At 36.1% G+C, this 12,842-nt stretch overlaps 2 protein-coding genes across 4 annotated transcripts; both read left to right on the forward strand.

Annotated features, from left to right (window-relative positions):
- Window positions 1-107: 107 nt before the first annotated feature.
- LOC105175522 (uncharacterized) lies at window positions 108-6,958 on the forward strand. Of its 2 annotated transcripts, XR_016063241.1 has the most exons (17): window positions 108-532; window positions 1,799-1,892; window positions 2,028-2,143; window positions 2,334-2,369; window positions 2,503-2,613; window positions 2,819-2,902; window positions 2,982-3,100; window positions 3,500-3,601; window positions 4,033-4,149; window positions 4,234-4,299; window positions 4,800-4,866; window positions 5,426-5,479; window positions 5,792-5,881; window positions 6,064-6,167; window positions 6,249-6,275; window positions 6,434-6,460; window positions 6,667-6,751. XR_016063241.1 is itself a non-coding variant. In XM_011097982.3 (16 exons), exons 3-16 carry the CDS (start codon window positions 2,054-2,056, stop codon window positions 6,799-6,801), a joined length of 1,125 nt encoding a protein of 374 aa, XP_011096284.1. In that variant the 5' UTR covers window positions 113-532; window positions 1,799-1,892; window positions 2,028-2,053; the 3' UTR covers window positions 6,802-6,958. The 2 variants fall into 2 exon arrangements, 1 of the variants encoding a protein (XP_011096284.1); XM_011097982.3 differs by lacking the exon at window positions 6,064-6,167 and having other exon boundaries at window positions 113-532; window positions 6,667-6,958.
- Window positions 6,959-8,500: 1,542 nt separating this feature from the next.
- On the forward strand, window positions 8,501-12,549 carry SC3 (secretory carrier 3). Of its 2 annotated transcripts, XM_011097985.3 has the most exons (13): window positions 8,501-8,616; window positions 8,725-8,814; window positions 9,299-9,451; window positions 9,557-9,619; window positions 10,388-10,421; window positions 10,556-10,678; window positions 11,088-11,150; window positions 11,225-11,318; window positions 11,506-11,551; window positions 11,642-11,709; window positions 11,878-11,926; window positions 12,064-12,129; window positions 12,229-12,549. In XM_011097985.3, the coding sequence occupies exons 2-13, from the start codon at window positions 8,758-8,760 to the stop codon at window positions 12,313-12,315; spliced, it is 903 nt and encodes a 300-aa protein (XP_011096287.1). In that variant the 5' UTR covers window positions 8,501-8,616; window positions 8,725-8,757; the 3' UTR covers window positions 12,316-12,549. The 2 variants fall into 2 exon arrangements, with proteins under 2 accessions (XP_011096287.1, XP_011096286.1); XM_011097984.3 differs by having other exon boundaries at window positions 8,524-8,814.
- Window positions 12,550-12,842: the final 293 nt, after the last annotated feature.

The raw sequence follows: 12,842 nt of genomic DNA on the forward strand, positions 1-12,842 counted from the left end.
TGGGAGAATATAAAAGGAGGTGGCCCAGTACTTGTTGTCACGTACGTGTCTGTAGATACCAACCATTATATTGCTCTTTAATATAAATCGCGCTCCATACAATTATTATTTATTATTCTGTGGCGTCGTAGCATAAAAATAAAAATATTAGTGCGCCATCGGAGTCCAAATATTATAATTTATTTATTATTAAATAAAAGTGGTATGTTTGGTTAATGGAAATGAGATTGGTGTATGAGTTTCCGCAGATTCATATTTGATTGTTGCAGAATTCATTGCACAGTAGTGTCAGTGCGGCCTCCAACAATTCTATTTCTCTCCGCTTCATAGCTCTCGCGCTTTCCTGTTGTTCTTCACACACACACACTGACTTTTATCTATACGTCTTCCATTTCGGTATATACGTATATTGATACCCCAACACGGAGGTGAATACCCAAGCAGGATTCTGTGTGGAGCTTTATTTCAGCTGGGAATTCATTCCCGAGCTGAACTCGTGTGACTCGGATTAATCGAATCTGTGGCGAGATAGGTATGCGTCTTCTGTTATTGACTGTTTCTGTTTGTGCAGTGAAGGAATGACGATGAAATCTCGATCCAGTATTTTTAAATTTTGTTTCCGGAAGGCGTAAAGTTTGGATTATTTGTTTCTTTTTAATTTTTCCGCTACATTTTTGTAACTGAGATGCTTTAGTGTAGATACGCGTCATTAATTGATTACTTGTGCTGTTTGATTAAATGGATTTGGTGTTCACTTGAGTTAAGATATCAGGAAAAGCAAGCAAAATATTTCTCTTCTTTTTAAAAAGTCATTCATGTTAATTTACTCATTGTTTCTAATAATGATGTTATTTGGTCATATCAAACGCCAAACGCACATGAAATGCAGGTTTTCTGATTTTTCTGGTTGTCTGTATCATTGTTCGTATTAGAGAAACTTGTCTTTTGTTGGAAATTGTCCATTTTCATTAAATAAAAATGACAAGTTCTGTAACTCAGGCTCTTTTTTGTTTTTTTATTGTGCCCTATTCAGGCCCAATTGCACTCTTGTTAGATTTGTAATCTTGTGCACTTAAGTGAACCAAGACAAACAACAAACCGCAGTAAAGAAAATAAAAAGCAAAAAGAGAACTTGAGAGGAGTTCCAGTTTCCTCTTTTTTTTTCTCTTTCCACACTAGTTCATTTCAAGAAGGCAAGGAAATGAAAATGTAGTACATTTTTATTCCTAAGTTTTGCACAGACATCTTGCGCTCTTTGTGACATCTTGAGTACAATTTGGCACCCCTAGTCCATGTGAGCACACATCCACACAAGTAGAAATGCACCATGAGCACTTCATGAGACGTGCATGACACAGGTCCAGCTTCCATTTTGCATTTGAAAATATGTAGAACTGGGTAATTCGTAACAGGATTGAGGGGGTAACAGAATTTTTTTGCATCAAGGCAATGTGCGAACCAATAAAATTGACTAGGTGCTCTGCACAGGAGTTTTGCTTAGAGAGTCATGTCATTCTTGTAGTGTGTATGGTGCTGAGGTTTCTAGTCAGCCTCCTTTATGTGTATTTATATCTTTTGCTTTGTAGTTGAGTCGATAGATGGCTTCTGATAATGATGCTGATATTTGTAACGCCCTACATTATGCGTCTTCCAATTATCATGATGAATTTGAGCACAGAATAGTTATCAAATTAAATCTAGTATTTGTTACACATCAGTGGCTATTGGAAGGCCCTTCGCAGATTCATATGTGTGGGTAGATCAATAATGACATTAGGCATGCATGAATTTCTTGCAGTTATCATGAGACTCAATGGACTATGTAGTTTCCTATGAAGGCACCCAAGTCATGGAGGTGGCCGACGAAGAAACAACATTTCTTTTTTGACAAGGTATGTTGCCGGTGTCATTACTTTTATTTGTTTAATTTCTGACTCAAACCATGATTGTGGAACTTAAATATGTTTAAAAGTTCTTCACCTCTTTAAGTAGGAGTAATATCACATGCTTAACTTGTAAGTAAACAGAATCGCAGGGAGCATTTGGAGCAAAAATGAGACAGCTGCCGTTTATGGGAGTTGTCTGTACAATAATGTTGTTCATTATATACAGGACAACAAAATATCAGTATCAACAGACAGAGGTATGTCAACGGATACTTTGTTCATGAACCTTACTTGTTCTCTTATGTATGTGCACTAACTGCTGCTTTGATCTACTTCATTCTAACAATATTATAAAGCTGGAATCTTCTTATCATTGCCATGGTAACTTATTATATCTTTTAAATCCTTCTCCACAATAATCACTTCCACTTCTTTCATTTTCATCAGATGGAGTCAAAATTGTATCCATTCTACACATTACAGGTATTTCTCCAATTGAAGCTTCTACTTGTCACATTAATTAAACCCTTTGAGTACCATTTTTGAAGTTAGTCATTTATTAAATAAAACTTTTCTTTTTGGTTGCCTTACTGAGATGAAATGATGGTCTGTCCAGGAGTCAGGCATGGAGTCCAAAAGTTTGGAGAGTTTGCCTCGAGGTATCATCGAAGCAAGGTCAGATCTGGAGTTAAAGCCTTTGTGGACAACTAGCAGTTCCAAGTCAATGGTAAAATTTATTTAGACTGTCCAGGTTGTACGCCATTGCTCATATGTATGCCTAGATTCAGTTGCTAGCGATCCAATATTGATTTGACTGATTGTTGATGGATTTTCATAAACTTTCACTGGCAATTGCTGTCTTTTGATGAAATATGATGGTTCTGTAATCAATAATCAAACTCGAATTGACATGCATCCCTCTGAAATTTCAGGTCAGTGTTCGGAGCTCTAATAATTTGCTAGCAATGCCTGTTGGAATTGAGCAAAAGCAGAATGTTGATACTATTGTTCAAAAGGTACAACTACCAATTTTTCAAAGGGGAGCTGTTACTACAATAATTGTTCAAATTCATGGACTAATTCTTTTGGATTCAGTTTCTTTCAGAAAATTTCACAATTGTTTTGTTTCACTATGATGGCAACTTGGATGGTTGGTGGGAACTGGAATGGAGTAAGAAAGCTATTCATATAGTCGCGCACAATCAAACTAAATGGTTAGCCATATAATTGAATGTTCACTTCTTCCATGTAACCCTCCTTACTAAAACATTTCATGGCAATCATCTATGCGAAATTAAGTAAATTTACTTGGAAATAATTATTGAAATCTGGTGGTTTGTGGAGAATTTGAAGCTGATGCTTCCATGCCTTCAGTATTAACAAAAACTAACTAATTCATTTTTGGGATGAAGCATGGTTACAACTCATTAGTCTTGGGGATGAAGCATGGTTACTGGTTTGTTAAGACTGCTCCTTATGCTGTCTGTGCTTTGTAACTAGCAGGTGTTATATTAGGGCTTAGGTTGTAAATTTGATCCCAATTTTCTTCACAGCTTTAGGTTCTATTCTAATAAGATGTTATTTCTGTTACTCTTTCTTCCTTCATGTTTCAGGTGGTTTGCAAAACGCTTTCTACATCCCGCTGTCGTGTCTATTTATGATTACATATTCCTGTGGGATGAAGATTTGGGGGTGGAGAATTTCCATCCTGGAAGGTACTAATGCATTACTGTATGACATTGTATCTCTCTGCTTAATGTTATTAGATGCAAAGATAGTGTTTGTATATTATTCTCCTTAGCAAGATATTTTTTACATTTTCCTTCTCAGAAAGAGTTGCCACTTGTAATTTGTCATTTTGAAATTTGATTAAGAGCTTTAAGTACTATCTTTCTTTCATTGGAAATTTTATTCTAAAGATTTAACAGCAACTCTCCTCTCTTCTCTTCCTTCCCAAAGTATGCTGTTTCTTTGATAAATGAACCAACATAAGGGTTCATTCCTAAAATCACTCTCCTGCATGCTCTTGCTAACCCATGTAAAATATTTTTGAACAAATTCCCGTCATGTAAGCTTTACTTGCCTTAATGCTCAAAATACCTTTTGGAAGCCACTTTGGTAGTTTTCTTACTTCTACTCCGGGCAGGTACCTGGACATTGTAAGATCAGAAGGACTTGAAATATCTCAGCCGGCTTTGGACCCAAATTCAACTGGTATACATCACAGGATCACAATAAGAAATAGAATGAATATATTCCATAGGTTAGTCGGGTGCAGAATCTATGTCATTTGACTTCTTAATTCCATGTATGTTCTTTTGGTTCTTATATATTCTGATTTAAGCAGAAGAGTCTATGATGTCAGAGGTAGTATTAAGTGCTCAGATGATAGCGAGGGGCCGCCATGCACTGGGTAAATTATCATCACCCTGAAAATCTTGTCATTGTTTATTTTTATTCTGATGTGCAGTTTGTGCCTCAAGCAGCTTGTGCATGTTGTTTTATATTGTGAACATTTCGCTTTCTCTTAATTTCTTGTAATATAATTACTTGTCGCCAACTTCCTATCCACTACATATAACTATTTCCCCTATATCATGGTAATATATGATGATTCCATAAAACTGACATTTTCACAATTTTAGTTGTGATGGTAAAAACTTTTAACATGTATTATTTCACATGCATAGATATGATTTTAATCATGAACATGTGCATGACACCTCCTAAGTAATATTGTGAAAATGTTTTTTGATCGTGAAAATAACACCTGCTGTTGAGCATTTTAGTACATACGAATAGAGAAACGGAAAAAAACAGCTCGAATGACTATTCTATCCTTGGCAATCCATGTGTCAAATACGAGCTATAGTACCAATTGTTTTTCTAATCCTAATCACTTGGAATTTGCAGTTTTGTGGAAGGTATGGCTCCTGTATTTTCGAGATCAGCATGGCGTTGTGCCTGGCACTTGATACAGGTTACTTTTTGCTGCTATTCTCTGAACAAATTCCTTTCTGTAGGTTAAGAAATGTGAATTTTGCGGAATCAAATATTTGAAAACCATGTGTAGAAGCTTTGTCAACATTTTTGGGTAGATTTTTAATTGTGCACAGCCTTACACATCGTAAAGGCATATTTAAATTACAAATGATAAAAGAACAAAAAAACTTCTGCATCACCCTGCTCAAGGGCCATCTGGGACCTATTATTATTGAGATGATTATAGGAGTATTGCATTGCACTTCTCTTCTCCCAGTTTTTGGGGAAGAGTAACCTGTTTTGGAGTCAATTCAGAGTGACTAATTTGGGGTCTCTACCTAATTGTTATCTGCTGTGTTGCATAGAACTTTTGCATCCTGCACTTCCTCAAGATTGAGAAATTTTCAGGCCACCAAAGTATAGCTAATAAATGTGGGCATAATTTATTTTAGGTTGTAGTTGAAATAATCAGTATTATTCTACCTTCCAATCTAGAGAAGTTTGATATTGCTTTCTCATTCCTATAAATCTTAATCGGAGGTTTCCTCTCATGTCAGAATGATCTTGTTCATGGATGGGGAATGGACATGAAACTCGGCTACTGTGCACAGGTAACATCAATATGCATTTTTTCTTTCATTTTTGGGGGGGTGGGGGTTTCAGTTTGTTTTTGTGTGAACTGGTTTGTTCTTTTCTATTTTATGCCTTCCACTTCCAGTAAATCCTATGATAATATTTGTACTGTTGCTCTAATGTGGAGCTTCTTTCCCATGTTAGACTGTAATGGGTAATTCTCTTTTCATGTTCCTGCCATGATAAATTCTTATTCAGTTACTTCTGCTAACCACCAAATATGACTTGATCACTTTCCTGGGCTTAACATTATTAATGTGTTTTCCTTGTATAAATTTGGATCTTTATAGGGGGATCGAACCAAAAAGGTGGGAGTAGTTGACAGCGAATACATAGTTCATCAGAGTATACAAACTTTGGGCGGGGCATCTGCAAGAAAGGTGAGTAACTTACTCTGTCTAGAATTTTGACTTTCACCTCGATATATCTTTTTGGTTACCAGAATCTTTGTGCCTTTTGACTGAACTTCTACCAATACATGCTGCATCTGTTGTCTGCAATCATTCTCATTCCATTTGATGGATATCATGCTCGTGAATAAACCTGGATGATACTACTGAAGAGAATATCTTTGGTTCTACTAAATTCAAAGAAAAATTTGATTCAATGGTTTAAAGCATAGGCATCGGCATCTAAAATAATTGGAATTGCAGCCAGATCAAATATGTAAGTTAAGTGATTTATATCCGCTAGCATTTAGTGGGCATTTTCATCTCACCTAAGTTATTATATCTGATGTCTTTGTAGGTTGCAAAGCCTGAAGAGACCACCAAGGTATCACTTCCATTGGTTATTCTAGTTGATCTGTTTCATTTGCATACAATTTATTCTCTACTTTCTTCAAAAAAGTACTACCTTACCAGCTGAAAATTTACTCATGGAGAATGTTTTTCTGTTCTTGCTTGTACTTTCGGTTTTTCTCATTCATACAGAGGCACGCTGTTGACGTGAGATCAGAGGTGAGACACCAAATCTGACTAGTGATTCTGTTCTCACTTCTCTGTTAAAATGTGTGTGCTTTCTCTAGTGTAATATGTGGGAAGGTTTGAGTACCTCTGTCTTAAGAAAATAGGTTGAATTTGAATGTCAAACTAAGTGAAACAAAAATACTCAAAATAATATCATTTTAGTTCTAAGTGTTATTGTTTGGAATTGAATGGTGCAGATTAGGAGGCAATCAGCAATAGAACTTCAAAAGTTCAAGGACCGATGGGAACGAGCTGTTAAGGAGGACAAGAATTGGGTCGATCCATTTGCTTCAACCCATTTTCGCTATTTTTGGCGCAACCGTATGGTTTAACTAGTTTAATCTGTTACACCCTCCTGTAATTTTACGTAGTTTGCATAGCCTGACAATTGACAATATGAAGAAAGCATGAGAGGCCAAAAGTTGTAGAAGTGAAAGAACAGTGAAAACGAAGTTATGATCGGTCTATTATTCAAATTCATTTTGTTAATTGTTTGAGTTGAACAACGAGCATGAATTTTTCATTAACTACAAATTTCATAGCTAGAAGTTTGGTTCATGTGACATGTATCAAGCCACTAGCAAACAGACTTAAGATGGTATAGAGAAGGCATAGTTAATTTACCCACTTTGATCTATGTTTTATTTATATAAATGGTTTTGATTTTTTTTTTTTCATAATTACAGAAATTACTCATGGTAGTTAAAAAGCAAAGTTAGCTTGTGTACTGATATTGATACTTTTTTTTGGTATATGTGTAATTTTTTCTAAAAGTAAGGATGATTTGTGTAAATAAAGTTAATGTATGCATAATCTTTCAAAAGTTATAAATAATTTATAAAAATAAATCATAGGAAGTAGATATGATTATCCCGAGGAAGAAATGTGCGGGAGTCGAATTAATCCCAAAACAATAAGAACGTCAAGAATATTACTAAAAAACATGAGAAGCTGAAGAATTGATTTACAACCTTTTTATAACAAAACGCTAAATATTAAATTCGAATGGTTTGAAGTTGTATTAGGCGTGACACAGGTCCATACATGACTGATCATCAAACTAGTATGAATATAAATTAGAGATGGAGATGCAAGAAAGAAAAATAGTTCAAAAATCTTGTAAATAAGACCTTATTACCATGTGCATGGGGTCTTCTTTGCAATGTATTTGGACTACTTTTATAATTTTTAATAAGATTTGTGGTTAATTTTAAAATTTTACAAAGTATGGAGTTAAAGTAAATTCTAAACTGTACAACTAGTTTTACAGTTACCGTTTCTTAAACATCCTTTTCAACAACAATCACGATAATTTGCACCCGCAATATCAGTAAAACAGATAACACAAGAAAAGAAGAGAAAAAGTGAAGAAAAGCAGGCAGGCTACTGAGAGGGTTATCTTCTTCTTTTTAATAATTGTATTTTAGCCCCATAAGTTCTATCTCTACTACAGAATGACGCCTTCATTTGTCGATTATATTACATTCGCCCCTTAATTGAAGGTCCAAGGACCCGGCTCTCCGACGAAGTGCTACCTACTGCAGAAAACACAAAAGGAGAATGTTCAAACCCTTCCTTTCAAGTTCCTCTCAATAAAAGAGGCAATTTTTGCAAACTGAATCAGCAACACTTGAACTGGATATGCACGTTTCTTTCTTTCTTTGATTTTGAAAAAGATCCCAACTTTGTCGTGAATGGCGATCCTCTTGAAAGAAGGACAATCTGCAATTGCGAAATACCTGTTCTTATTTGTTTTTCTTGATAAATTCTGTAGTCTAATGTTGAAACACAGGAACAGGCTTGGGGAGTGTCGTGGCTGCGGTGGGTAAAAGGGCTGCCCGTTAATTTAAGACATTTGTGATATGTTTTGGAAGTGAGTTGCTAAATTAAGGCATAGTTTCTGATTGAATACTTGCAGTATTTTCAAAAGTTTGGGGGGCAAAGTGATAAAGATGAAAACAAGGAGGTGAGATTCTGAATTTTGTGGCTATAGTTTAAGGGGTAAACTGTAATTACACCCTTTTTGCGTTTTTGCAAAGGAAAAGTCGTCTCTTTCAAAGCAACTCAAGCTGACCACCACGGACAAGTCCACACCTTTCTCTTTCTCTCTCTTTAGAATCTCTTCCCTGACATTTGAATCCGAAATTGTATGAAATTCTTCTCCTCTAAGCTTCAATACGTTTTTATACTTTTCTAAGATCAGACCAAATTCACTATTTAGATCTCAAGATATCTCTTTTCTTGGTGCCTGCAAGTGATCTTAATTGAAGTGAACAGTCATCGAGAAAATGGCCGGTCGTTATGATAGCAATCCTTTCGAAGAAGAAGAAGTTAACCCCTTTGCTGTAAGTTCCATGTATTCGTGCTCGTATTAGGTATTCAATGCTTAGAAGAAACTACTTCCTTTTCCATTTAATTTCAGAAACTGAAATTCTGTGTGATGTTAGACGTAAAAAAATTGTAGTTGAAAAAAGGGTTTTGAAATTGAGGTTTGGGGATAATTTTTGTTGACTCTGAGACGTTGTTTTGGAGAGCATGTGTCAATTTGTTCCGTGTAGAGCTTGTGACGATTTTCAGCTTCAGAGTAGGATTTGTTTTAAATTTAGTCATCTTTTGGTGTTACTGCTAGCATTTAAGTTGCTTTCTCTTAGTTGATGAGATTGAAAGATACATATAGTTGTATGTTCCATACAAATTTGCTGATTATAGAATAGAAGGATGTTATGTTTAGATGTACTAGGTGATACTTTATGGTACCGAGAAAAATTTGTAGGTGTTAGTTGTGGTTTCATATTCATGCTAATTGCTTCCATATTTTTCTGAATCCAGGATGGAGGTGGACGAGGAAAAACATCCAATCAGTCAACATATACTGGGAGTGTTCCTCCTGTTACAAACTCAAGGCTTTCACCCCTTCCTCCAGAGCCTGCTGATTTCTACAATCCTACGGCTCCAGTCAATATTCCTCTTGATAGTACTTCGGTACATGCAATTTTTTCGGAATTATTTAACCTGCACCTTCACACTTTTTCTTTTTCTTGTCACAGCTTTACCTAGTCTTCTAATCCAAAAAGTTTTGCACAATAGGATTTGAAAAAGAAAGAAAGAGAACTGCAGGCTAAGGAAGCTGAATTGAAACGGAGGGAACAGGTATTATTGATGGTCATAGTCCCTATTAACCTGCTGGCATTAGTAGAAGTACATTTTATGTGTACTCTCTGGGGTAGGGTGTCGTACTTTTAGGAAAAGATGATGCTATTTCTTCTATTTAATCCTTTAGTAGTATTCTGTGTTACAACGTTTGCAATTGATGGCGCTATTGCTGATAAGGGAACAGCTCTTTTTGCTGAAATCAAAATTCAGCATTTTTGTTTGTGAATAACTTCTTTCATTCTTTAACTTTTCCTTAAATTCAGTGACAAAAGGTGTAAATTTTCACCTGAAGTCTGGTTAATGCTCATTATATTCATCTGACCACTTATAAGAGATTTTCATTTCTCAAGAAAAATCCTCCCCATATTTAAGAGTCCTGAATGTGTATAGTTTTTCAATTTAAGTACACAACTCCCAGCATGCATTTTTGCTTCAGAAAAAATATCAAATTTGGAGCATCGTGTGAAGTCAAGCTGAACAATTGAAAAGCTTATAATGAGCGAAAAGCATTTGTGTGCTCCTAATACATGATATGTAAATTATGTACATGGCATAAAAGAACTTCTCCATCTAGTTTTTGGTTGTTGGATAGCTACAAAGTTACCTTGGAAAAGGAACTAAATTGTTGACAAAGATCTATAAGCATTTCTAGAGTGTCCCTTGTTTTTTTTGGGGATCTTGCAAGACATTAAACGGCTAGAGTACCAGCATGATTACCCTTTATCCTGAATATAGTTCCTAATTTGCATCAATGATGATATGCAGGAAGTAAGGCGGAAAGAAGAGGCTGCTGCAAGAGGTGCTTTGCTTTGTGGATCTTTATATTAGTTTCTTCTTATGCCATTTATCAAGGAAAAAAATCATCCTTCCTTTGTATAATGGGAAACTTCTAAATCAAGAGGCATTCCCATTGATTTCTTGTTTTTTTTGCAGCTGGCATTGTTCTTGAGGAGAAAAACTGGCCTCCTTTTTTTCCTATTATCCATCATGATATTGCAAATGAAATACCGATTCATCTTCAGAAGCTGCAGTATGTTGCATTTACAACCTTTTTAGGTATGTCAGAACCTGCTAATGCATTGTGGCAGTTATGTGGTTTTCTGCTTAGTAGGTATCTCCTCACTATAATTCTTATACTTTGGTGTCTGTAAACGATGGAGAAGTGGTTTGCAATTTTATTGAACTTGCAACAAGATGCCTGTTTATGCATTTACTGAGAATTAATAAAATTAATGTTGCTTGGCTATCTTTTATGCTACATTTGAAGATAAAGTCTCCCAGGTATTTTGTTGAAGGAATTGGTGAAGTTCCAAATGTCATGCATACTTTCATATCCAAGCATTTTTCTTTTCTGAACCCATCTTGGTGCTGAAAAATACTTGTGTTGGTTCTGCGCCACCTCTTTGGGGGTCTCAGCAGCAGCACCCAGAACTCTACTAATGATGTATTTACTAGTGGTAAACAGGACTTGCGTTTTCCCTTCTATGGAACGTCATAGCTGTGACTACTGCATGGATTAAACAGGGAGGTCGGTATTCAATAATCACTTCTAGAGGACAAATTTTAAAATCTGATGTCCTAACTTTAGATCCATTCGACCAGATCCAAAGATTTGGTTTCTTGCCATTATCTACTTGATATCTGGGGTTCCAGGAGCCTATGTGTTATGGTATCGTCCACTCTACCGTGCTTTCAGGTTTGTGCTCCTATCTTGTTGCAAAGCTAACTTGTACATGTAAAATGGACATGATATCTGTTTCTATTCTCTGTTGGACCCATGGAGATTCAAAGGCTTGTAGCTACAATGATAGACTTGTACATTTAGATGATGATTGCAAAATAACATATTTTAATGAGAGGGATGATATTTATGTGTACTGCAGGAATGAAAGCGCTCTGAAGTTTGGGTGGTTTTTCATGTTTTACTTGGTAAGTTTCCTATCTTACTCGATGTTGATGAGTTTCTTTCTTCAACTGGTTGCTGAATATACGACAACTTATCATTAACTGCTGCTGCAGCTTCACATTGGCTTCTGTATCTTTGCTGCGGTTGCGCCTCCGGTCGTTTTCAAAGGAAAATCTCTGGCGTAAGTGCACCTTCCAATTTTTTCAAGTACAGTTGTTTTCGGCATACCAGCTTGATGAATGTGTACTCCAAGATGCTAATTACTCTTCTGATATATATTTCGGCAGAGTACGATCTTTAGCATTTCAATTGATAGTTTCTGATCTGATTGTGGATGTTGATTGTACAGAGGTATCCTGCCAGCCGTGGATCTCATAGGCAAGCATGTTTTGGTTGGGGTAGGTTCAATCCCTATAAATGGGCAGGATATGATCATAACTCTAAATTATGACATGATCTCTTTAATGACCTGATCTCAAATTTGGAGGTACTGGCGGTACTTTTTTCTCTACTAACATTGTGCTTGGCTGCGCAGATCTTCTACTTCATTGGTTTCGGACTGTTCTGCCTGGAGTCGGTCCTCAGCATTTGGGTTATACAGGTTCAAATGTGCTTTCCTACGCTTAATTCATTTTATAATACAAATCTGCTTGTATATCTAGAGAGCATGCATGAAATGAAAATGCTTCTGATTATGCAGCAAGTATACATGTATTTCCGAGGCAGTGGGAAAGCAGCAGAGATGAAGCGCGAAGCTGCTAGGGGAGCGATGAGAGCAGCAATATAGACGACTGACGACTCCAATGAATGTAGACAGACGAATTGCTTAGCCCACGTAAAGAGTATTTCATGTATTGAGTGTTCCATTTTTTGTAATGATAATAAGTTTACTGTTTTATTGGTGAGAAGACTTGTGAGGGAAGAAGTAGAAAGAAGAGATAGAAGCTCTACCTTAACCTGCCCGACCTTTGTTATGTTTGTAAATGGTGTTGTTTGCATTAATGCTCTCGTTTGCGTTCCATTTTATGAAGCTTCATATTTTTTTTCTTTTTTTTTTTTTTGGTGTTTTTTTCCACCTCGATCCATATTTAGAGATATGTGCCTCCTCTGAAACTGAAAGGGCCGGCCCCTAAAACTCTAGTTTGGAGCCTGAGTTGATGCTTTCTTTGAAACTCCCGCAACTGAAAATGACTCAAATCAAATTAGGTCCCATCGACCTCTCTGCCCCCCAACATTACTACCGCTGCCACCTAAGCTACAAGTTGAACTGAAATTTAAATTGGGTTTAGTCGAATTTGAATTAATTATACAATA

Source organism: Sesamum indicum, linkage group LG12 (assembly GCF_026168435.1).
Source record: "Sesamum indicum cultivar Baizhima isolate 11 linkage group LG12, ASM2616843v1, whole genome shotgun sequence".
Classification (NCBI taxonomy): Eukaryota; Viridiplantae; Streptophyta; class Magnoliopsida; order Lamiales; family Pedaliaceae; genus Sesamum; species Sesamum indicum.